The 24,017-nt window shown below is 52.6% G+C and overlaps 10 protein-coding genes across 10 annotated transcripts; 5 read left to right on the forward strand and 5 right to left on the reverse strand.

The window, feature by feature from the left end:
* Window positions 1-437: 437 nt before the first annotated feature.
* Window positions 438-7,207, reverse strand: SCP_0305520 (predicted protein; the record flags this gene model as incomplete). The annotated part of the gene is made up of 11 exons (XM_027755944.1): window positions 438-656; window positions 713-866; window positions 919-1,030; window positions 1,093-1,218; window positions 1,281-1,337; window positions 1,389-1,523; window positions 1,573-2,369; window positions 2,430-3,091; window positions 3,147-3,614; window positions 3,672-4,470; window positions 4,521-7,207. The coding sequence occupies 11 exons, from the start codon at window positions 7,205-7,207 to the stop codon at window positions 438-440; spliced, it is 6,216 nt and encodes a 2,071-aa protein (XP_027611745.1).
* A 492-nt stretch (window positions 7,208-7,699) lies between these two features.
* SCP_0305530 (hypothetical protein) lies at window positions 7,700-7,927 on the forward strand (the record flags this gene model as incomplete). The annotated part of the gene is made up of 1 exon (XM_027755945.1): window positions 7,700-7,927. One exon carries the CDS (start codon window positions 7,700-7,702, stop codon window positions 7,925-7,927), a length of 228 nt encoding a protein of 75 aa, XP_027611746.1.
* An 846-nt stretch (window positions 7,928-8,773) lies between these two features.
* On the forward strand, window positions 8,774-10,937 carry SCP_0305540 (hypothetical protein; the record flags this gene model as incomplete). Its single annotated transcript, XM_027755946.1, has 4 exons — window positions 8,774-8,908; window positions 8,961-9,445; window positions 9,500-9,785; window positions 9,837-10,937. The coding sequence occupies 4 exons, from the start codon at window positions 8,774-8,776 to the stop codon at window positions 10,935-10,937; spliced, it is 2,007 nt and encodes a 668-aa protein (XP_027611747.1).
* Window positions 10,938-12,117: 1,180 nt separating this feature from the next.
* Window positions 12,118-13,746, forward strand: SCP_0305550 (N-acyl-phosphatidylethanolamine-hydrolyzing phospholipase D; the record flags this gene model as incomplete). The annotated part of the gene is made up of 9 exons (XM_027755947.1): window positions 12,118-12,239; window positions 12,293-12,320; window positions 12,378-12,502; window positions 12,558-12,685; window positions 12,738-12,790; window positions 12,846-12,862; window positions 12,921-13,409; window positions 13,463-13,570; window positions 13,620-13,746. 9 exons carry the CDS (start codon window positions 12,118-12,120, stop codon window positions 13,744-13,746), a joined length of 1,197 nt encoding a protein of 398 aa, XP_027611748.1.
* A 1,074-nt stretch (window positions 13,747-14,820) lies between these two features.
* Window positions 14,821-15,234, reverse strand: SCP_0305560 (hypothetical protein; the record flags this gene model as incomplete). The annotated part of the gene is made up of 1 exon (XM_027755948.1): window positions 14,821-15,234. One exon carries the CDS (start codon window positions 15,232-15,234, stop codon window positions 14,821-14,823), a length of 414 nt encoding a protein of 137 aa, XP_027611749.1.
* Window positions 15,235-17,298: 2,064 nt separating this feature from the next.
* Window positions 17,299-17,748, forward strand: SCP_0305570 (hypothetical protein; the record flags this gene model as incomplete). The annotated part of the gene is made up of 1 exon (XM_027755949.1): window positions 17,299-17,748. One exon carries the CDS (start codon window positions 17,299-17,301, stop codon window positions 17,746-17,748), a length of 450 nt encoding a protein of 149 aa, XP_027611750.1.
* A 60-nt stretch (window positions 17,749-17,808) lies between these two features.
* On the reverse strand, window positions 17,809-18,288 carry SCP_0305580 (hypothetical protein; the record flags this gene model as incomplete). Its single annotated transcript, XM_027755950.1, has 1 exon — window positions 17,809-18,288. One exon carries the CDS (start codon window positions 18,286-18,288, stop codon window positions 17,809-17,811), a length of 480 nt encoding a protein of 159 aa, XP_027611751.1.
* A 1,003-nt stretch (window positions 18,289-19,291) lies between these two features.
* Window positions 19,292-19,519, reverse strand: SCP_0305590 (hypothetical protein; the record flags this gene model as incomplete). The annotated part of the gene is made up of 1 exon (XM_027755951.1): window positions 19,292-19,519. The coding sequence occupies one exon, from the start codon at window positions 19,517-19,519 to the stop codon at window positions 19,292-19,294; it is 228 nt and encodes a 75-aa protein (XP_027611752.1).
* A 1,022-nt stretch (window positions 19,520-20,541) lies between these two features.
* On the forward strand, window positions 20,542-21,753 carry SCP_0305600 (hypothetical protein; the record flags this gene model as incomplete). The annotated part of the gene is made up of 3 exons (XM_027755952.1): window positions 20,542-20,596; window positions 20,659-21,360; window positions 21,437-21,753. 3 exons carry the CDS (start codon window positions 20,542-20,544, stop codon window positions 21,751-21,753), a joined length of 1,074 nt encoding a protein of 357 aa, XP_027611753.1.
* A 526-nt stretch (window positions 21,754-22,279) lies between these two features.
* Window positions 22,280-23,531, reverse strand: SCP_0305610 (Cell wall protein; the record flags this gene model as incomplete). The annotated part of the gene is made up of 4 exons (XM_027755953.1): window positions 22,280-22,834; window positions 22,888-22,994; window positions 23,046-23,246; window positions 23,309-23,531. The coding sequence occupies 4 exons, from the start codon at window positions 23,529-23,531 to the stop codon at window positions 22,280-22,282; spliced, it is 1,086 nt and encodes a 361-aa protein (XP_027611754.1).
* Window positions 23,532-24,017: the final 486 nt, after the last annotated feature.

A 24,017-nucleotide genomic window follows, 5' to 3' on the forward strand; every position in this document is an offset into this window, starting at 1 on the left:
GAAATTCGCAGTGTGTTTTAGTGTCTGTCCTAGACGTGACGTTGTGCCATTCACGACTGCATGGAAGGATGTTGACATCGCAGCGGATGCAAAAAACGAAATCATGACACAAAGCGGGAGGCCGGTCGCGAGATCTAGGCAGAGGTTCCGGATACAGGGGAAACATCCCGTACTGGTATTAACACTGAGACAGATAGGTGCAATAAGTCACAATTAGGCAGGCAAGTCCGTCATCTAGCATCTTGCGGATATGGTATCATGAAGCTCTCGCCTAGAAGTCCGAGCCACTCGCAAGCAGCGAGTATGTAACAGGATAACACAGCACAGTACCGACGCAAAGAGAGGAGGCTTAGAGAGAGCGTGAAGTCCGTGAGCACAAGGCGTAGGATACATATAGGGTACGCAGAAATGACAGAACGGGAAGGGAAAGACTGATACTATGACGATACAGGGAATGGGAATGTCAGTGGGTTGCTGAGTTCTGCGTCGAGGACGGGAGGATCCAATGGTATGCTGTCTTTCTCAGGAGGGTCTGGGACTATGTCCATATCTTCATCCTCCTCTGGGATGGGCTCTTCGAAATCATACTCGTCTTGATCATGATCAAGCTCAGCTTCGTGATCTTGATCGACATCGGTGTCGAAAATCATATGGAACTATTGGGTGATGGGTGGTCAGTTGAAAACATATACGACGGTGCACGACAACTGACATGTGCTATGAGCAATTTCGTGACGCGATGCGCAGCACTCATGTTTGCAAAAAATGCCCCCAGGTCGTTGTTAGGTGAACGTAAGAAGTTGGGACTGAACACAGTCGCAAGGGATTCGGCGGTCATTTGGTTGTTCTCTTCGAAATCAGTCACCCTATCCCCAGAGTGAGCTCCAATTATGATCGATAAGCAAGGGTCAGCCATACTTCTCTAGATGTTCAACAATCCGCCTGAGAAGGTCGAAATTCGGATCAGGAAGTCCATGCACAACTTTGCGGATATGTGACAGTCGTGTATCGAGGTCGACACCGTCGAGCGCTAGTTTCCCAGAGCACAATTATCAGCACACAAAACCGCCAGTGAAGGGTGGCAATACTCACCGGCAGCTGACAGAATCTCGCTGTAGGAGGCTGATGGAAAGACCCCACCAGGGAGAACCCGGAACCACGATTTGACAAGATCGCACACAGCGTGAACGTCCGTAGATTCACTGATGGGCCATTCGCCTGCAAGTCAACGAATTTGAGCATGCCAAGTAGAATCTCAGATTATAGCGGCAGTTTCATACCTCTGTTCAAGGCGTCTCTGCAAGCATTGACTTCAGAATGGGCACCAGCGATACGATCTATCAAAGCTTATGAGACCCGTTGGGAACTTATCCACCCACGAGACTTACATATGCCTATCTCGGTAAGACCCCGGCTTTCCACTTCACAGATCAGACGCTCGATGACAGATGGGATAGCACCAGGCTGTACTTCACAGTCTGGAGCTTCTCGCTCGAGCAGAAACTCGAGTTCGACTCCAAATACTGCAGTAAAGGTTAGTTGGAGGACATTGTCGTAACAAGGACTACGCACCAGCCACAGGATCTCTAGACGCTGTTGCAGGTTTACTTAAGAGATGATCCGAAAGTTGCATCTTAGAATTTTGCCCTAAGTAAGTCAAGCGACGCTTGGCAGCCGTCTTCGATACATGCTGGATGGTGTCCATCCACTTCTTCATCTCTGGTTTACCAATAGCTTGCAGCAAGCAGTGCCCTCCATCGTCGGTGTCGAGTTGGAACGTAAACGAGCGCTCATTGTTGACGAAGTGAGATACTCGTGCATCAACAACGCTCAATACCAACGAAGGCTTCTGCGCTGGAGTGAAGTCTAGCTCGGCTGGTGTTCGTTTGGACATGGCCGACACGCTCTCAGACGAGAATGCACTCGAAATTGGCCGCATCAGTTGGAAGAACGCAGATGACATACTCTTCTTGTTCCGGTGTTGCTTTTGGACCGATGTAAATTGTCGTCTAGTGTTCATCGCCTTGTTGAGATATTCTTCCCGCTTGTCGTTCCGCTGCTGTTCTAGTCGTTTCTCTCTGCTTAGTCGATCTTTCAGGTACCTGTCTCGCTTGTTCTTCTCTTGTTGAAGAGAAACCAAACCATGGAAGGGACGTTGAATTCGTTTTGGGATCGACGATCCAGGAGGGCCAGCTTGCGTAGCTTCACGATGGGCCTCTTCGCGGATGACCCGGAAGTCAAAATGCGTGGAATTCATCTCTTTCTCGATGCGATTCAAGCGTTCAAAGTCGTGCCGGTCCACATTGTGTCGCCGATTCCTGCGTTTTGCTATAGGTCCTGCAGTAGTCTTGATGAGAGTATGCAGAGACCTTGTCAGAGAATGAATAGTCTGGTTAGTTAGCGACACGCGTGCCTGATATTGCGCGCACCTGCGTTTGTCAAAGTTTACCAGACCCACGGACTCCTGGTTCGTGGACTCTAAGATATCGGGGGTGCTGATGATTTCCAGCATCTTGTCCAAGACCCATCCTACGTCCACGACAAGGCTACCTCGTGATGTAATAGACGTGATAGCCGGTTTATTCAACAAAGCGTACAACGTGTCGCATGAAGTGCCGCGTGCAGAGGCAACAATTTGCCACGCACGTTGATACATGCGACTCTCAACGCTGAGGACGGCTGACGTGAGGATTGCTTCCACGAAGGTTCGGGTGCAAGGACGGTCCGGAAGCGGGAGATGTGATGGGCCAGACTCGCTACGGAGGCGACAGACCTCAATGGCTTGCATTATCAATTCCATCCTTGCATGTCTCGCGCGAAGACCCAACTTGGGGGTTATCAGTTTGGACAGTAGCCATTTACGGAGTATACCGAATGCTCTGATGCAACTTCGGATGGAAGGGGGAAGCAAGCGGTAAAGGCAATCTTGAGACATCTCAGAGATGAGTGACGATGGTTCTATCTCCATGATGTAGGCGTCCATGAACTGAATCTCCACTTCGTCTGCGATAGAACTGGGATCACGAGGAAGGAACCATCCAGTGCGGTCTGCAGACTGAATCTCGAGCAGATCGGCAGTAACAAACAGGTCCTACGGAAAAAAGCCGTTCAAATGGAAATACTGGAATAGGTTCATACAAACGTACCTCTTCGCTAACGTTACGAAAAGCAGCTGATACCATCGCATCCAGGTTGTTGACCAATTCTTCCGGGTCGATTTGATCAATCTCCGGAGGTTCAGAACTGAAACTTCGGATACCCAGGCCATTCATAGAACTCTCGGATATGGGGAGGATGGAAGCCAATGGTCTCATGGTTTGGGAAGTGAAAGATAGTTGCACATTCTTCCTGATCTGGTCAAGGAAGTTGAGCGCTTGCGGAAAGTTGGGAACATTAGTCGAGCTTGGGAGAGCATGATCTGGGGAGTGCCTGAAGAAACTGTCAAACGAATTGAAAAGGTGGACGTCATCCAAGGCATCTTGAGCTCCACCGCCCCGGTTGATCCATTCGTTCATGGTCTCCAGTATCTCCGAACGAATTTTCACAACGCGAGATACTTCCGCAGCTGAAGGGGTGGCACCGAGATGCGCACCAATATATTGCTTTCGCAACAACTGGCAATTGACAGTGAGGAAAGATCATACCGAATCGTGGTTTAAACGTATGCGTACCTCGAATAAGACCTGTGGCGTCACAAAGCTGCGAAACACGTTCCACCAGACTTGGAAGAAGTCGTCCATATCGACTTTAACTTCCCTTACCTTCTTGTCATTTAGCGGCATCTCGCCATTATCATCTGCGACAGAGACGGATATGCCTTGAAGACCATGTGCAAGTACGTCCACAAGACGATCAAGGGTACCAGCCTGCACTACGACACGAAGAGGTCTTTCGGAGCTTACTTCGCTAACCACAAGGCTTGTTCTCTGAGACATTGAAGGCAGAGAATTGCGACGGATGACACTTGGTTTCCGTTCCAATACATGAGAGGAGCCAGGTGTCACTCTCATCGACGGTGTACGCCCAATTGTCTTCTCCGGGGGCGCATGATCTACGACGGAGCTGGGAGGACGCGACGCAGTTCGTGAACCAGGGCGCGAACATGGTACGGTATCTGCACCTGGTTGAACAAGGAGAAGAAGTTCGCCATTGAAGACAGGTAGAATAGTGCCGCCGAGATCGAGGCTGTTCGGCTTAGCGGGCTCCACGCTATCATTGCAGGACTTCAGTCGTACTTCGCGCAGATACTGTAAATCCTGTACGTTGAGAGTGGACGCATTGCTCTCCAAGCGGCCACGTGAGGCGAGTTCTCGGTTGATGAGGGATGACGTCGGCAACGGCTCGGGAAATAGCAATGCAGCCAACGAATGATTCAGTTGCTGAGCGGCAGGTCGTGTCCAGTAGTACGGCTCGAAGAGACCCTTACGCCGGGGTTCAGCGGCGAGAGACAGCGACATGAACTGGTCAATTCTGGATAGCTTGGATGAGCTGCAGAATTAACGGAGAAAAAGAACGCATACCTGATGAACTTCGAAGCCACAGATCTAACGGCCTCAGTATCACATGAGTTCTTCCACTGCTCCACCAATGCTTCGACGTCATCCGTGTCCTCGACTGGCCCTGGTTCAGCGTTGCCCCCGCCGCACAACGAAAATTCCGTCCGAAATGCTTCGAATCTCTCGCGGGCCTCAATGAGCGGGTCGACTTGCCATTCGCTGCAATCAGCAGTCCTGGATCTCTCTAGACACTCCTTCAGGAGGCGTCTGACGTCACCAGCCCATGGCACCACCTTTGGCTCCTCAACATGCATAGTTTCGCCTGTTTCACAAGGCCGCACCCATGACTGCACTAGGGAAAAAGCTTCAACATCTACGCGCTTCCACACTTTCTCCAATCGAGCGACAGGGCGAGAGCATAACGCAGCCATGATTGCACGCCAAGAACATTCGTTTCCGGACCGACGGCACGCCTCGCCAATTCTCGCCCACGCGGAAACAAGTTCGGAACGAGAGTGCGTACGAGAGGTTGGCATATCGGGCACATGCGACACAGTGCCGCCATAGGAAGTTGAGCTTGCATGAGATTCCGGGACAAGAATTTGGATCAATATCAGTCTAGTAAGCCAGTGTGGCAGTTCTTCACTTCCATAAAATGGTGCAAGGCTTGGAGTTGGGTCAGAAGTGACGGTGCCCTGAACATCAATCTCTTCAGGCCCAAGACAAAGATCAGCAGTGAAGTTATCGGGTATATTCCTGAGCAGTCTCTTCTGGTACAGTAAGAGACTGCGTGAGACCAAGTGGGGATCTAGGCCAATAAGCACATCCCTGGACAAACCGTCACGCTCCAGGATATTCCACAACGTTTTCGTCGATTGAGTTGTGGGATGGGTTGTCGTCACAGAGTGACTAGTAGCAGATTGAGGAGGCTCAGCCAGCGCGTCCACAAGAGACATCAGCCTGCTGTCTCCTTCTGGCCGGGGCGAGAACATTCCTACGTTCGGTGAGAACTCTTGGCCTTTAGTCTGCGGTGAAGTGAACATTTGAGGCGACAGCGCATACAACCCTTGCATGGACGAAGACTGCGGAAGACCTGAAATGCGAGGGCCGTCATCCACTTCGGAGTCGGACATCGTGTCAGCCCGCCACTTCTCCCAGGCATCGGCGTCGAGAGGCTTTCCATAGTACTTCAGGTAAGTGGTCGCTAACCAGCGCACCCTGGCGCATTCTTCCACCTTTGCATCATCGTTAGTTCCGCTCACGAGATACGCGCAACAACGCATGAACTCTGTCTCAAAGGCCTGCCGATCTACAAGAGCCGGAAGGCAGAGCAGGGCCGCTGACGAGTAATTTCGCCACTCCGGTCTGTATCGCGAAGTATTCTGTGGTTTTTCCACAGCATCTTCCCAGTCTGCATCTGGTTCCGTCTCCCGATGTTCAGCAGAAGATTGGGATGCTTGCTGGGAGGGGTTTGCAAACGTCGTCGCAAAGACGGCCTCGTGAATAAGCGCTTCAAAGGTCCCCCGTTCAATCGTCGCGCCAACAACCAAGGATGGGTGAGTACTGCGACCCCAGTAGGCTCTTCTCCTTCTCGTTTCCTCTCTCTCCTTTCCCTTTCCACCTCTTTCTTGATCCTCGACATCGACATCGTTCGGTTCCGCCTCCGTGTCAGTCAACGTCTCGTCTTCTAACACGGCGACTAGCTCCGTCGGAAATAACTCCTTCACAGCGGCACTACGATCGCTCGGAGGTTTATAGAAATATAACTTGGATCCCTTCAGCACTAACTTGAACGGTTTCCAACCCCTTGAAAATGACGGGGTTACACCGCCGGCCATGTACGCATGATTGGCGCGTGCATTCATTCCAGATGGCGAGAAGTCTACCAGGCGGTTCACGAATCCGGAATGATACACCACTTGAGACGTACGTTTCCTCTTCGGATCCAATCCGTCATTTTCTGGCTCGACAATTGTGGGTGGAGCCAGAGATTTAGAAGAGGATGGTGGGTGACCAAAAGAATCCGCGTTGGTGGGATTGAAGGGAGAAGTGGCCTTGTAGGCATTTCCACCGCCGCTGAGACTGAAAGGGAAAGGGGATCTGCTGGGAGAGCTGATGGCTGCTCCACCAGATGTCGTTTTGTCGCGTTCTCTATCCGATTCACGGTCAGAAGACGACGATCCTTTCCTCTTCGGACTAGGTGGGACTAGAGCGATCTTTGGAGCCGACAGCTTCGACGGAAGGCGTGGTGTAAATGAGTGAGAGCGTACATGGACATGGGAACCAGTATTGGGACCGATGGGTGTCAGTGATCCACTGCTGGAGCCACCAGGTGACGGCGCTGGAGGTGGCATAGCGGATCGTGAAGGTGGAGATGAGGAAAGCGATTCAGAAGCTGCGATAACAGGAAACGGGAAGTGCTTCTGCGACGAGGCTGCTGGAGGGCCGGCTGGCGAGGGTATGGTGTTCATGCTTCCGAAGCTGTCTGAGCGATTGTTCCTATATTGCTTAATTCTGCCCTGGAAAGATGTATCAATGGGAGTAAGGGGAGGAGTCGAGAGTTGGGAGGTGAATTTTCCGAGATCATCTGCAGACTTAGACCAGGGTTTGCGTGAAACATTGCGCAAGTCGCCGAGACCTCGAGAAAGAACAGGATGTGATGGGGAGGATGGGGTTCGAGTCGATACTCTGGAAAAATCTGCTGCGGTCATTTCGCGGGTCAGAGACAAGTCAAGGACGGATCTGTGAGCTGGTAGTTAGTCCCGTGTTACATCTCTCGTTCCAACGGCTATAGTCGACGGGCATAGATGAAACGACTGGTATGGAAAGATCGCCGCTTATGCAAGTCATACTTGGAAGAATTCAAACTGTACAGTAGATTGAGAATCTCTGTCGACACTAAGAGTGATTCGAGAAGGTACTTGGACACTCTCGACCATGAGACAGCTCTTACTCAAATATTGAACAGTTCGTAAATTTTCTCTCGGATCTGCAACAGAAAAGCAATTGGGAAACATGGACCAAGATTCGCCTTAAACAATAGAAGTAATATACTGAGACCGACCGTGGAGACGTAGCGGTGCTGGAGAACCCGAAATAGCAAGTTTGGAACGCTACAATAACTTCGCACCATAAGCCAACCAGATGCTCACCTGCTTGCCCCGCTTCCAATCAGACCTTTTTCTGCCGCAATATGATCGAGAATGGGGCGAGGATCCGTCGGGTGGGATATCTTGGGCTTCCTGCCGACCGAGCTGGTGCTCGACCTCGGCTCGCTTGAGCTCATGGACGAACGTGAGCCACTTCCAGGCGTAGAGCGATGGAACCATTTCGTCGGACGCGAGAGAAACGACGCGAAGCTACCCGAGGGTGAAACTGAACGCGACGAGGGAGACGGGGTACCTCCGGGAGACAGGCCAAAGCCCAACTGAACCGGATCCGGAGGGCTCAGTGAGCTAGCAGGAGGTACACCACGGCGAGGGGCCATGGAATGAGTTGGGGATAAGAGAGCAGTGTGGGACAAAGGAGGGATTGATCGAATGTTTCGTGCCGGAAGGTCGGATGACTTTCGCACTGAGAGCTGTCGGTGCAGCAGGTATATATTTCTGGAGTCGTAGCGATGACTGTATGGAATAATAAAGACTTCTGAGTGAAACGAGGTGGTATATCCAAAGGAGAGGAGTGAGCAGACGACGTAGTAATCGTCGTGGTCGTTGGTGCTGCAAGTGCTCACTGGAATGATATGGCATTACCCCGAGCGCACCAAATATGGTAATACATTGCTTAGTTATCATTATACTCTCCAACTCAGTACCGACGGCCGACTGCCTGCACTGTTCGCTCATTCAGCCTACGTGGAAGCGCTGTTTCTGATAGTCTGAGCCTCCTTGCACAGAGGGAAAGCGTTAGGAAACAAATGTTTTCTGTATGACGCTCAAAGAACTCCATCGTTTCTGACATCTGGTCCACGGATTGTACTTGAAACTGCCCGCTGTAGTTGTCCAGATACCCCTGCCTTTTTGGTTGTCTTTGTTCTATTCTACTGTGAGCAACATTCTCGTATATCCAAGTTCCCCGGTGCTCATCTCTGTCTGGTTAAACAAATGGCGCCTGGTCACACTACATCGCGCAAACTGTTGTCCATGTCGTCCATGTGATGGTGCCCGACGGTAATATAACTTAGCGAGCTGGACATTCTCAAGCAGTCGAAGCGAGCATTTTGGACGCGGGAAAGCTGCAAACTGGAGCTCATACGTATATTAGACGCGTGCCACTCAATGGCAGCGACCATCTCCACCGATTCTTGGGATTCACCGCCGCAAGAACACATGTCTCTGAATACCCTTCCGTACGATCTATTATTGAATGTAGCTCAACACCTCGATCTGCGGGATATCTACGCTGTTCAGCTGGTGAGCTGGCCTTCCATTGTAACGATATTCAGCTAATGCAAGTGTACTTAAGACGTGCAAGTCTCTTCATGACTTTGCAACTACCAGGCCTGTTTTCCGCAACCTCGCGGTGGACCTTCTGCGCCGCTGTCGGGCGTTGCCTCTGTCCGGTTTTCAACGCTTATCGGACCTCAGCACGGATCAGCTCATTGCAGCCGTCAAGAAGGCCACCCGTCTCGAGACAGCTTGGTCGATCCGTGCGCCACGTCCGTCGCACTCATCGCCATACGCCGAAGAAACTACAGACTCCAGTTCGACGCCCAAGTGGTACAGAGTAATTAGCGCCCCGCCTTACGAAGAGGTTGACTGGCTCTCCCCGATTACCTCGAGTTATAGCTTGTGTGCTACGAAAAGCGGGAAAGTCGTGTGCTGGGATGTCCACCGTGACATTTGTCTTGCGGAGTGGGACCCGAATGGGCGATGGGAGCTGTGGAAATGCCGCGTGGAGTTCGATATCCGCACGGTGTTCTTTACAATGGCCAAAGTTCTGCACAAGACGTGGGTGGCTTACATTTCCATTCCTTCTTGTTGACTACAACGTGATTGCTACAGATACGACGACAGACTCATGGAGTTTGTGCTCATGAAGCTGCATTTTCCTGATAGCGGGACAGAGAATGGCACTGATGCAGATGGTGATGCGTCTGTGGCACCTGTATTCTCCCATTTAGCAACGTTCAGGACGATCGGGGTGGTGATGAATGTGTTTCTGCTTGATCCTGCATCTCGGTTACTATCTGCATTTGTGTGGGTGTCGGCCTTGAACACCATTGGGTTATACGCACTCTTGGACTGGGACAAGAATGAATTCGTATTTATAGATACCGGTATTGAATGCGTGAGTTTCCCTCCTCCGTGGCCGTGTCACAACTGACATTCTCTTTCTAAGTCGCTGTCCTCAAATTGGTCATGTATTCTCCACAAGGAACAGATTGTAATTCACTCAGAGGAGAGCGATCGCGCATATCAATACTTTTACCCAATTTCTCTCTTGCAGCAGCATGTCAAGCCGTCGTCCTCCGCCAAGGGGTTCTTCCCGACCATCTCCGACCGTGTATGCCCTGCGTACACCATGTCTGCACCGTTCGTTTTTCCCTCGCCCCCTCCTGCATCTGCAACAACTTCGCTTTCGAACAACGGACAGGGACACGACAATACTGGTGGCCCACGTCACCCAGCCGCTGCATCCGTGACGCCAAACCCCTTCCCGTTCCCTCCTTGGTACCCCGAGAGCGCGCATTTTGTGCGGCAATGGTGGCCTACCTTGTCTGCAGTCCCCAGACTGAGCTGCACGGTAGTTCTATTGGCTGATCACGACCCAGATACACACAGGACGCGATATGTCCTTGCACAACATTACTTCAAGGTACCTCTGGCTGAGCCAGATGCTCATCATTCTCTTGGCGCGTTAACAGCTGCCGTAGAAGCTGGTGGGCAACTACATGGGCGGGCGGGGTCCTCGGATTCGCCAAGTGGAGTAGAAGTGCCCCACAGTGCCAACTCCGGCCCGGCGAATAACACACAGGGACGGCCTCGACGACTTGAGGACGCAATGATGCGGATATGGTACGTCAGTGAACCATTCGAGGTGGTGTGCGTAATCGACGGTGTGGACGAGGAGGGCGACGACGGGGCGGGGACGGTGGAGCGCCCTCGACCGCTCATGGCAGTTGACTTTGGACATGCGGTATGGATCGAATTCGTGGACACCGATAGGAAAGACTGGGGGCCGGAACCCAAGCGGTTGCGTTTCGTGTCATTCCCGCCTATCACCAGCGACGCAGACGAGCATGAGACGTTGTACGGGAAGACCGGGGGTGCGTCGAAGGAGCCTGCTGACGGATATAACACGGAGGGAGCGGTGAGGACTTTGGAGATACCGCAGGAACTGGACCTAGATGCCGTGGAGACGATTAACATTGACCAATCGCAGGGCGCGGTTATCATATCGGTCAAGGAGGGCAGAATATTTATTCTGTGCTATGAGTAGCGGCCGTCGAGTCGGGATCCGGATGCGCCAGCTACTTGGACTATGCTTATCCTAACTCACAGCTGGATTTACCTGGTACTAACACATACGTAAACCCCTGCAAGATTACTACTGCATGTAACGCTAACTGCTTAATGTATGAAAAAGATGGTATACCCACTGTCTCATTTCTGCGGTGTTTGTGACTTGTTTCGATGGATCCACATATAGTTGGATTGGGTGAGTTCCTTCGTCAACCTTAGACTGACAGAAATTTTTTCCACGAGCGGCTGCATTACAGAATGTGTAGGCGGTATTCCCCCAGGCAGAGTGGACATTAGGGTATTTCAGAGTAGGGTTTTCGACCGGGTTTCGAGCTGGTTTTCGATGCGGTTTTCGAGGCCGGAGAAATCCGAAAACGACTTTGGTTTTGAGATGACGGCCCAAAGCCGGTTTTCGGCTTCTTCGGCATCAACTTCGGACTCTGAAAGTGAGCTATGCAAGATGCCGATCATCGACGACGGGCACGTCGTCGCTGTCGTCGACGACAGTGACAGGGTCTTCCGGTGGAGAAATTAATTTTTCTGCTCACTTATTCTGGAAGGGTGATACTCATGGAAATTATGAAAGACCTCTTAAACATGGCAGACAATAAGTGCTTAGGTCGGGGGATGCATTTCGAGACAGCGGCGCTGTCGCGCACGATGAGCACAGCTACTTTGGCGTCGCCGACAGCTCGGTAGGCATGCCCGAGGTTCTCCCGTAGAGCGGCTTATTTGAAGTCCGCCTCCGAACAGTGTCGCCCGCGCCTAGCCGAAAACCGTTTTCGGCGGGTTGTTCAAGGTTGAAAACAGTTTTCGGGCTTCTCGAAACCTCTACTCTGAACTACCCTATTGTGTTTTCGTGCCCCAGGCTTCTGGTTAACGTTATGAGCTGGCGCAACTGGTAGTAACGCTGCCGTCGCCGACGAGATACGAGTACTCTGAATCAACGAACCGCTGTTGCTGATTTATTACCATCGCGTAGCGTCTTTCAAACAACTTATTCGTCACAATCTCGCATGTCAGCGCCTCAGCGCTCAGCTTTCCAGCCGTACAAGGTTTTGAACACGCGTGTGCTCGGCCGCTTCTTCACTGGATCTTCCCTGCCCTTCTACAGCCTCTAAGCGTCGTTACTTTCTGCTATGGCTTCACCCCCCGCCATGAGCGAGACTATCGTGCAAGAACTTCCGAGCAGGTTGACTGCTGAAAGGCTTAGTGGTCGTCCAGAACATCATCTGGACGACACCAAGTCCAGCTTTCGTAATCCGTGGCCTTCATTCCGGTAACTACTCTATCGTTGTTACAAGACTCAGTGCTTAATGTTCTCGGCCCAAGGTTTCCAGCCCTCTGGCAATGGGTCTCAGTGCGTCTTCTATACATACGGCACCTTGGATACGGCTCACTTGTGTTGCCTCACCAGTTCTTTACTCGTCAAGCTACATCCCGGCCTAGGGTGCCTGATGATTTATCCGACCGGATTCCAACGCATGAGCCGACGTGGGGTAAGGATTCAGATGGTGCTGCAATCAAGGCAACATGGTTGGGGTAAGCAAGGAGTTGGTTCTATCCAAAGCTTCTGCGCCGACAGTTCTTCCAATAGACATGCGTGTTATTTGATAGAACTTCCAACCCCACCGGGTGGCTCGAGGGGACCGCGGATATTGACAGACCCTGTGATGTCACAACGCTGCGCGCCTGTACAATGGGCTGGACCTGAAAGGCTTGTTCGTGAGTAAGCTCGAATTTCACAGTTGCCATGTCTGATGTAGCTGGTTATCAGCGGCCCCTTGTTCTGCGAACAATATCCCTGTTGTAGATGCAATCGTTATTTCGGCAAGTATCGGCCAATTATCTCTATCAAAGGTCCTGTGCTAACTTATCTGGCTAGCACAACCATTACGATCAGTAAGAATTTGTATCGCCACCTGACTAGCTTCGTGCAGCTTGTTAACTTGACATGTAGCATGGATGCGTCCACACTTCGGGTCCTATATGAACGCCACCACCCGCATGTCTTCGCTCCTCTCGGCAACCTCCAAACCCTCAGAGAAATGGGCATTTCGCGCAAGCATATCCACATTTTGGACTGGTGGGATGCGCGATCCGTGACTGTTCCACTTTCTCCATCTTCTTCTGCTGGGAACACGGATGTAGGGCAAGGCGGAGAGCGCCGCGTTGATGCAACGTTCAGAATAACATGCACACCGTCGCAGCATACCGCCAACCGCTCTTTATTTGACCGATGGCGCTCATTATGGTCGTCGTGGGCGATTGAAGAGCTGAAAGGAAAGGACGAATTGGCCGACACTGGCAAGAAGGTCTATTTCGGAGGTGATACTGGGTACCGGACGGTACGAGATGGAGAAGACGAGGAGAAAGTGCCTGTTTGTCCGGCCTTCTCTGAAATTGGAGAACGATTCGGCAGCTTCGACCTTGCACTTCTTCCAATAGGGTATGTTGTGCAGTTTCCTTTTCACTATGACTATGTGCTGAAAACTGTTTCAGTGCTTATGCACCACGGACATTGTTCTCCAATCTGCACGTGAATCCTTACGACAGCGTCAGGATTTTCCAGGACATCAGGGCTAAGAAGGCTTTGGCGATGCACTGGGGGTGAGCCTACATACGTTTGCGACGTCGGCGTTATTAACATTGAAGCCAGAACGTGGATATTAACTACCGAGCCAATCATGGAACCACCCCTGCTCTTGCGAAAGGCCTGTGCGGAAGCCGGGCTGAAGGACAGCCAGTTCGATATCTGTGGGCTGGGCGAGACGCGTGTAATTTGAATCCAGTTTACTGTCTTTCTAATCTCCGTCATTCCCTTTCATAGTAGGTGTGCTACGTAGCAGATGTGTCAATGAAATGAGCGGTGCGCATTTGCAGGAATCCTACCTTGCCATTTCATCCCCAATCTGCCTGGAAAGTTTACTTGGAAGACTTTCAACATGTGGCATTGAAACATCGTCAATAGTGATCGAACGAAAAGCCCTGGGCCGGCAACGCTTCAGGACATGCGCCGAATTTGAGCGTGCCATCTCCTACGCCCGGTATTGGAGGCAGACGAGAATAGCAGATATATTTGCAAAATAAGTGCTCGCCTCTCTCGCTCCATGTTGAATGTTTGATGGTAGAGCAGTGTTCTCAACGGCTCAAGTCCCCACTCAGATTTACAGCGGTTTCGGAAAACCTCAACGTGTGCCATTTTTTAATGGCATGATCTCCTCGCTTGAGAAGGTCCGTGGCCTCCACCAGAGTCCCGACCCTCCGAGCCCTGATTTAGCATTATGGCTGATAGCCAGTATTTGCACTACAGCTTGCGCGTGAATAAATGCGCTATTTTTGTCAATGTACAATGCGCACCAGGATGACCAAAATGTGTCCCACGGGCCCCCGCACATGGGAGCAGATGAGGATACTACTGACGAAATATTTCTCAATCTGACGCAAGGATCTTGCCTCGTCGTAGCGGAGCGCGGGACGTGTTTCCCGACCGCCTGCGCTCAATGTTCAACCTACAAGAGCAAGACGTCTCGCCAGAAGACAAAAGTGCACGTCAAGGATTTCCGAAGACGCTGTAATCGATGGGCGTCAGAGACCACGGAATCGCCAAAGACTGTAGCGGCCTATGATATCTCAACCGTGTTTCATTTCTTCTGGTTTCGGTCGGGTGCTATGCCTACACTGCAAGAATGGCCATAGTGCTGTGCGGGTACGACCTGTCATGTATGCAAATATATAGTACGGTAGAATGCCTATTAATTGTATAAGGGATTTGCTAGCGTGAAAGTCGTAGGCCTGAGAAACTCCGTATTTCGGAGAGGTATCGTGTACAGTACGCGGTAGTGAAGAAGTACTTGCATTCAGCACGTCGGTGGCACCGGAAGGGGTCGCGACAATGAGTAGTAGTCCGCCGTCGAGCTGCTCAGATACGTGTACCCACTGAACCCAATCATACCGGACGACATCGGCGGTTCGTCCTCGGCTTCTAGCATCTCGGGAGTCGAATGAAGGGCAGCCAAGCTGCGCACCTGCACAGACGACTCGGGAGTTTCGAGCACAGGCACAGGCATGGACATGACGCTCCCAGCCGGCGCTCGCCAAGGCAAGTTCCTCTGAACGATATTAGGCAGCCAGCTATACCGTGGCGAGGCCATTGAGGTCGGAGATATCTCGAAAGTGGGGAATGAGAGTTCGTCCTCTGCTAGTTCGAGCTCCAGCCTGGACTCTGGGATGGTGTGCAAGGAGGTCACAGATATAGAGCGTTCGGAGGACATGGATAGGAAGGACTCTTGTCGTATAAGTGGTATTCTTGAATCGGTGTCTGAAGAGCTCCGCGATGATTCTGTATGCGAAGGCAAACTGAAAGAAAAAATGTCAGTGAGCAAGTTCGTGTATCGCTGCATCTGACTCACGTGGGCAGCTCTTTATCGCGACGAGAAGCACGGGAAGCAGTTGGGGTGCCTCGACTGAATAATACTGGCAGCACTGCGCGATGTTGAACCCCCCCGCTCTGAAGAGACGGAGGTGGAGCAGAAAGGGGAAGAGGAAAACCAACTCTGGAGTCACTCTTCGGCGAAAAAAAGCGGGGAAAGCGCAAACGACGGGTATCCAACGATGAGGGTTGGCTCTCGGACACTGTGTACCGGTTGGGAGTTAACGGCGGAAGTGATAGCGTATGTGAGTGAGAGACAACGTGTGCAGGATCCTGCAAAAGACTCGATTGCTCTTCGCAAGCGTTTTTCATCGCTTCTTGCTGTGACAGAAGTCCTTGGGAGGTCGAAGCTGATGTGAGTGGGGATAAGGCTCTGCGCGATTCCCCGCCTTCAAAATTCCTGGCGATCCGCCCTAGCCAACCAGGCTGATCTTCTAGTATACCATCATCCCCTGACTTTTGCCGCATCCGGCGACAATACAGGAGGTATAGCAAGCCAGCAATGAGAGCGAGTCCCATGAGAATGGAAAGCGCTATCACAGCGGTGATCCACGAATTTGACATCACTAGGCGGAAGGGTCAGATTCACTATAAATCCTGTAAGGTAATTGAGATACCACTCAACTACTCACCGGCGACGGTACGCACCAAGTCTGCAACATAGAGATGGTAGAAGATACAGTACTAACCTAGAAATAGAACGAGAGCATGTCTCGCTTTCGGGGCTATGAATGATGGTCATGAATGGGCGCCTGCCGGATTTAGTTCAGCCGAGGTTTCACATCCACTGTGGCGATACTTGAGTATGATATGTGTTATCCCATCCGGGATGTACGCCGACCGTTTGTCCTGCTGGCCCCGACATAGAGCAGTAGTAAAATGGAAGACCGCCGGTGACATCTTCAAACAATCTGAACCAGTGCAGATTCAGAGATCCGGTGTTTTCGGGATAACCACGTGCCATGACTTTGACGTAGTTTTCTCCATCCTTGTTTCCTCGCTTTAAGTTTCTGCACTCTGCACAGCAAGGACTGGAATGCTAGGCACTATCTGTACCATACTTCTTACCTTCCACCGACACCTGTTCAACCTTTGACGAAAATCGCCTCTTTGCGTGCGAAAACTCCCAATTACTCGACTCGTTCAGTGAGGCGCGGGGCGCAAGACCTGTGCCTTGATGCCGGAGGTATAGAAAGCTTTAAATCCCGAAGTCGATGCGCACAGTTGACTCTTGTATCCTTCAGTCATCTGTTGAGCCCCAATGTCAGGCCGAAGGTTTGTTCATCGCGTTATCATGCAGTTTCAGGCTCAGCCAATCATAGCTTGCGCACTGCAAACATGCCTGAACAAAAATATGTACAGCCCAGAAAAATGCGATGATCATCTTCGCAAGCTGTACAAGTGCTGCCAGGCTATGTACGACGACACCGACGATAAGGGAGAATCGACAGCGTGTCCCATGCCGAATGTTGTACGGAAATGGCTGAAGAATCATGGGGAGAATATATCATGACGGTGCATCCCCACACTTTCCGACCTACACTGCATTGATTCCAGATGATACAAGGGACCAGTCCCTTCTACACAGTGATCGTAAGCAGTATCCCGGAGCAATGTAGGTAACATAGATATAAAAGTGGCTATTTTCAAGACGAGAAGGGGCGTTCAAGAAAGCTTGGTACAGTGATCGCAGGTTCAGATAACTGCGTGCCAGGAGATCGATATAAAGCAACGCGATGCGCGACGACAACATTGCGACGACTGAGCTAGTACAACAAGAAAAGAAGGAAGGAAGGAGACTTTCAATCGAGATATTGGGTCTGTGTTCTATGATCTCAAAGTCAACGAGCCGAAATAAAATCAAAATGGCACGCACCTCATTGCATTGACATTGTTGAAACGTGATATGATTCAGAATTACCATGGATCTGGGACTGCGTCGCCCCACCCGCCGGAAGTAACAGACCGACAATCATCCATCGTCTCTTCTACCTCGTCAGCCCAACTCTTCTTTCCTACGGTAGGCCACGGATCGTTTATTGAGCCCCAGCCACTCGCCGAGCTCGCTGCCACCGAACGAGTATCGTCGGCAGCTTGCTTGGAAGTGACGCCTGAGTTACAGACGTTGCCCCAGCCAGATCCCGACGCGACATCGCCTTTAGCAGAGCCCGTCACCGACGTAACATTCTGCGCCCGTTTCGCCTCGCTACCGTTCACCGTGCGTGATTTGTCTCGAACGGTGCCAGCAGTGCTAGGAGCTTTGGGTGCGGAACATTTCGTCGGCGGAGTGGGCTCTGAGGGAGAGGGAGAGGGAGAAGGAGAAGTGCTGCTATTCTCTGCACCAAGCCCGAGATGAAGAGGCTTGGCCCGGACATTGTCATTGGCGTTGCCACCAGGGCGTCCGGTGCGTCTCACATTACCGGGATGATTGCCGAAAGACACACCTGCGAAACACAGAAAGGTCGATACTTACGCCCATGACCACGAAACAGGGCCCGAATACAGGCACCAAGCTGAAGCGTGAACACGCACCACTTGCTGCACTATCTCTGCTCTGACCCCGACTCCTCCACGGACCTCTATCGGCCGGGCTGCGCTCCTTCTCCACCACTCCACCCTTGAGTTTATTCTTCTTCAGAAATGCCTTGTACTCATTGCAAATTCCCTTGGAGCATCGGCCCCTCTCGTGGTGAACAGTGCATCGGAATTCCTCCTGCTTCGTCTCCGAATTGTCTTCCTCTGGCCACAATGAATCGTGCACCATCACTAGACTAGGACCCTTGCTGGGTTGCGTAATCGGCTCCCCGGTGTAATCGCCCGTGCCCGCGCCCTCACATACGCCCCAGTCGCTTTCTGAGTTGGCGGGCGCGGAGCCTTCGATGGTGAGACTCTCCATAACACGTTCGATCTTCTCCTGGGCCGGCGGAACGTTTGTCCCGACGTCCGCATCCACGGGCGAGTTGGGCCAGTCTGTGTTCTCGCCATCTACGGAAGTAGCCGCGGAGGAATTGCGGCCGCCGCCCTCGAGAACGGGAAGCCCAAAATCGCTCGTGCACGGAGAGGCTGAGCCATACGATGAGGCATAGTAGAGGTTGAGCCCGGGGGGAAAGCGAAGTGTTCCCGGAGGAGCTGGCGAGTTCGATTGGTTCGGAAGCGGCAGAGACGCAGCGTGCGCGACTTCGCATGAGTGTTGTTAATATGACATTTCATTGCGCGGGAAGGGAAAACTCACACTCTGAGGCATTAGTTGGACCTCTGTCGGCATCGGAAGGGGGGGAGCTACCATCGGACCAATCTCCAGCAGTGTGGTGAATTGGGACGGGAGTAGCCACAGGAACGGCCTTTGACTCGGTCCATTCTGCCGACCCAACTGGAGGTACGACCTATATCAGCCAGTATGATACGCTGTCAGAGTAGATGGGTACGTACCGGGAGGAGCAGGGGAGGGCGGCGGCTTAGGAAAGCGGTTCGAAGGAAGATCCCGACAGAGTGAGTACGAGGTCTGATCCTCCGACGGAAGCTCGCAGAAATGGGTCTCCGGGTACGGGAACTTGAACACACTGAAAAATATCCACATTCATTGTGGCCGAAGAAGTGCAAGGAATAGTTTCGACTGACTTATCCTGCGGCCTCCTACTCTTGAACCAAGCTTCCTTAACCGAAACGCGTTTCCATCCTGACCACGTTGTCTTAGTGTCGCCTCTGAACGGATCTGACCAAGACTCACCATACTTCTGCACCTCCCATCCCGTGCTGTACCGACAGTAGAAAACCCTGGAGACGTTTTTTGCCTCTTCCAAGGTGGGGCATTGGAGAAAGTCTGACCAAAGGTGCCCACCGAGCAATTTGTGTGGTTCAGGATATTTTCTCGGTATTTCTATGATAATCATGTTGCGAGACTAGAGAACAATGAGGTTGATCAGACTGACATCTGAGAGAGTGTGACGTACGAGAGGTTTGTGAAAGAACGCCAGGATGTTCTCCTGGCCGATGCAAGCCGCGATCCAGTAAGTGAAGTTCTTGCGGGCGTCCTCCAGCTCCATGTTCGCGTGGGCGGGGTACGGGTGTACGACGGTCAAAAAACGAGACTCTTCCTTCGCCTGTACAGGAGGAGGGCGTTTAGGCATGTTGCCAGAAATGTGCGCCGCCCACTGGTGTCGCCTGTGGTTAGCCTGAGAGCGATTATATATGTGGACGGTAACAAAGTAACTGAAAGCGACCCGGAAGTGGCAGACTATGGATCTTCAGACCACAATCTGCATTCCTTGAAGAGTTTCCGAAGCAGAGTTATCGCGGCTACAGAAAACAATGGAAGGAGGCAGTGGTCGCAATGTGGCGGAGGTGCCGGCACCGCCTGTCAAACGCGTGGCTGAGCGTCAATGTGCATAGCGATTCGCAGGTGTTCGACGACGACGAGGAGGAGATAAGAACAGTCGCTGATCACGGCGTGGTCAATTTGCCTCAGAATAACCGGAAACACGTCGCCCGTTCGACGACGAGCTTGTAGTCGGGCAACTCTGGCCACCGTAACTCGCCAGCTTCTGAGATTGGTATGGAGAAACTTACGGCAAGCTCAATCTGCATTAGCGAAGGTACGAGAAGTGGGTATGTACGCTAAGCTTTTGTATGTTATCGTATAGTCTGCCGTTCGCCCATGTTGGCATAGTTCGTGTAGCCATCTAGTGAGCAACTGGTAAGTGTAGTGGCGCCGTACAGCCGGAATATGTTTTGGTGGGCTGACTGGGTGAAAGTGATATCTATACACGTTCACATAATAAGCAATAAAAGAATGGATAGCTTTACGCCAACATACAGCCACTGGGGTCGGCCTGTGCGTCGAGGCTGGAGAAGTTTGCCGCTGGCGGACGCGACGCGTTCGCGCCACCATCACGTGTTGGTGACATAGGTGACGTGACCGGCGCGCATTCCAAGTCTGGTCACCGACTCTCCCAGCCTTAGGGTCCGGATTTTACGACGGTCCTCCTTCCCCATCTCTTCAGTCTGAACTTTACGGGAGCTACAATTTATGAACACAGTACCTGAGGTATACCACTGCAATTGGAACTGGTGTAGGGAGACTTTCCGAGATGGACGCGACCTGGTGCATCACCTGGAACACCAGCACTTCACCGACATTTTGACTGTCAAAATGCAGGACTGGAATCTCTATCTCCGGTCAACAGAGGGAACAAGTGGGGCAACAGGTGAGTTCGTGCCCATTTCGTGCGATAACGATTAGGCCAACTCAACCGTTGACCGACATTAGATAGTTTGCTGGCCACAAACTTGTCGACCACCTCCCAACAGGGCTCGACGCATAGCTCTCCTCTAGTACTACCCTCACAGAACGGCCTTCCACGAAAGCGGTCTTCCCCGCTCGCCGTGCCGCCCCTCCCTAGGAATCTTAAAAAGCGGCGTTCTCCGACACCCCCTCACTCCCCGTCGCCTTCTCCGCCGGGTTTCCCTACCACTCCCCTTCCGCGAAACAGCTTTGCCCGATACGCCGCACAATCCTCGGTGACACCCAACATCGCCTCTGTCCCGCCCTCACCCGCTCTCTCCAATATGGTGACGGACGCGATCAATATCGCCAGTCAGCTCAATGGTTCCCCCCGTGGAACAGCCAATGGCGAACGCCTGAAGATGAAGCGCCCTTCCCCTCTGCCCTTACCCCGGCGGATCCCGCCAGGTGCCCCGCGCGCTGAGCGCCCTTCTCAGCCTCTGTCGCATGTGCAGAGGAACAGTAGTTCGGAGTCGTCCACATCCGCCCAGGATGTCGAGACTCAGTTGACTCAGGACATGGGCATATCTCCCTCCGTGTCACAGCAATCACAGTCACAGCCGCAATTGCAATCTCAGTCTCAATCGCAGTTGCAATCTCAGTCTCAGTCCCAGGAAGCACCTCAACATTCCCAATCCACCGAGTCCGTCGCCTCGCTTCGCAGCCAGGCCGCGTACGATAGCCAACGTGAGTGCGCCCCCACTGCGTCCCGAAGGTGATAGGTTGATGTGCTAAGCCCAGTCCTCTAAATTCTCGTGGGCAGGTATCGTGCACGAGGAGATCAGCGACTTCCTCTCCCAACTCTCTGACCAGAACCAAGGCCCCCCGCCCACGTTCCGCTCCGGGACGCTGCGGATCGGACCGAACAAAGTCGCGCGCGAGGTGAAAATGGACGTTAACGACGTTCCTGAGGGAAACGACCTCTACGCAGGTCGTCCGGGCGCGGTTGCTGCATCACAGAGCAGGCAGGGTGGGGCGATGTCCGTCGACCCTGGAGGCGTACAACCGTTTGGGTACGGCTACTCTAGCATGCCGCTGTACACCCAAGCACCCTATCGTAGTCAGAGCCCGTCCCAGTGAGGAACGCGGGAGCCGCAGGGCCTGTACTTCTCGCGACGATGTTCCGCGTCTTGGCAGTCTGTTTGGTCTTGGTACTTATTCTTATTGTTCGCTGGCTTGGTTGCTTGTTCTCTTGCATATACTCACGTCGAGCTACATATCTAGGACGTTCAGTTGAATAATTTGTTTAAGATCTGATTTTGACAGGGCATGAAGCCCACCAGACACTCTATCAGCCATGTGATACGGGATACATCGACCCGACTACATCTAGCAGTGCGAACCTGTAAAGTAGGAGGAGGGACGACAGTGAGCACGAAGGGACAATAGCGAGCGCTGGGCTCGGAGACACGCCGACTATGTGCAGCGGAAAGTAACCCTGGACGGATGATAGGAGATACCCAATCAGTCAAACGCGAACAGAAGATGGAGAGCAGCGAAGGATACAATGTGGAATATAGGATAACGTGTATATCGTTCCGGATAACAAGTGGGAGCATGCTGCGTGCATGATGCATGTCGTGATCACGCATGGCGCTCAACGCACTCAGTGTTCGTGGCGGCGACGGTGAGCGCCCATGAGGTTGCGTGCGGAGCGGCGCGAGTTGCCGCTAACTGAGGCGAGCGTCTTCGGGGCGGCCAGGTAGCCCTCGATGAGGCTGCGAGTGATGGACGGGGTCGAGTAGTCCCATTCAGTCAACTGCTGGATCGCGATCGAGTCGGTGTCGATGTCGAAGATCGCGGTATAAGTGGAAGCGCTGCTGGGGCGCGCGAACGACTCCCCGCCCGAGCCAGTCGCGCCCATAAACGAATAGAGCTCCGAGATCGCTTGGTTGGGGCTGGAGCCGCTGAGCACCTCGAGGATGTCCAGCTCGCCGCAGCCGCCATTGCCGCCCATGCCGCGGCAATTGCAGCCGTACTGCGCTGCGCGGACGACTTGCGCATTGAGCACCCAGACGGCGGGGACGTCCGCCGCGTTGTCCGAGGCCGGCATGTCGAGCGTGAAGACGAACATCTTGGAGCCTTTCCACCCGTGGTTGGCAGTGCCCCAGGAGTAGCCCGTGCAAGGGCTCTCCTCGCAGGTAGTAGCCGTCATGATATTCTGAGAAATAGGAGATCAATCCGCATAAGAGTCTCGAGGAGAACGACCCTTACGATCTGGTGCGTCTCGTCAAGGTAGCCAGAAGCTACCTCCTCGTTGGGGGTCGCGACGGCGGCGTTCCAAGCACCATTCGCGTAGGCCTGGCTAGATCCACCGCAAACTGTCGCGTCGTGAGCATCTTAAACGTGCACTCTGAGAAGCGACTGCTTACTCGACCAGTTCCCACTGGCTCCACCGCCCATGTTGGCCATGAACACCAAGTTTGTGGGTGGCTGTCCTGCAGTCCAAGAACTTGTCTGAGCCCAAGTAGAACTGGAGCTGTTGCTGGTGGGTTGATATACAGCAATGTTGTATATGTTCGCGGGACCGCGGTACACCATGGTGAGCTCATCGTCAAAGGGCGCGAGGTTGCCTGGAGCAAATGGAGACAATTTGAGGTTGGATTCATGGCACATATTGTGGGAGCGTTCTCACCGCTAACGGAGACTTCCTGCGTGATGCAGGAGGGGTTGATAGTGCAAGACGGGAAAGTGCCAGGGATCATGTCGGTGACCTGGCTGTAGGTACCTGACCCGCCGACATTGGTGTACTTGATGGCGGCGAGAGAGCCAGAGGACGAGGGGACGATGTTCGAGGGCGTCACCTGGGCTGTTGCGCCGAGGAACAATGAGGCTGCAACGAGAGAGAGGGTGAACATTATGCAATATCTCGAACGACGGTGGACTATAGAAGTGAATGTGAGTCTTATGAACGAGCGTGTTAAAAGTCGTCAGGACAGAGTGGGAGCGTGCAGTCGAAGGAAAGAATGGTTCCAGTACAAGGCGCTCGCGGGCGAGACAAGCTTTCCGATCACGCTCCTCGACAACCACATAATACTCAGGCACAGATATGCATAACCTCGCAGTCCATTTTCTTCATGAAGAAAAATTTGACATGAGTACGGTGCGTCTTTGCATTTGGAGAAACTGATGAGCAGGACTATGTACCGCGGCAGTTCTGCGCGCAATTGGCTGCCTTTCAGCGCGGTGCTACTTGCTTCTCGTGTTCTGAACCTGCTTACGCCTCCCTCGAGGCTCGGCTGCTCGACTGCGAGTTAGCAGTGGTATTTGCCTGTCTCAGCAACGACGAGAGCAAGTCCAGAGGACGGTCCCCCAAATTCTCTCCACTCAATCGGTCGTTATTT

Source organism: Sparassis crispa, assembly GCF_003851025.1.
Source record: "Sparassis crispa DNA, contig_000002F, whole genome shotgun sequence".
NCBI classification, from domain to species: Eukaryota; Fungi; Basidiomycota; class Agaricomycetes; order Polyporales; family Sparassidaceae; genus Sparassis; species Sparassis crispa.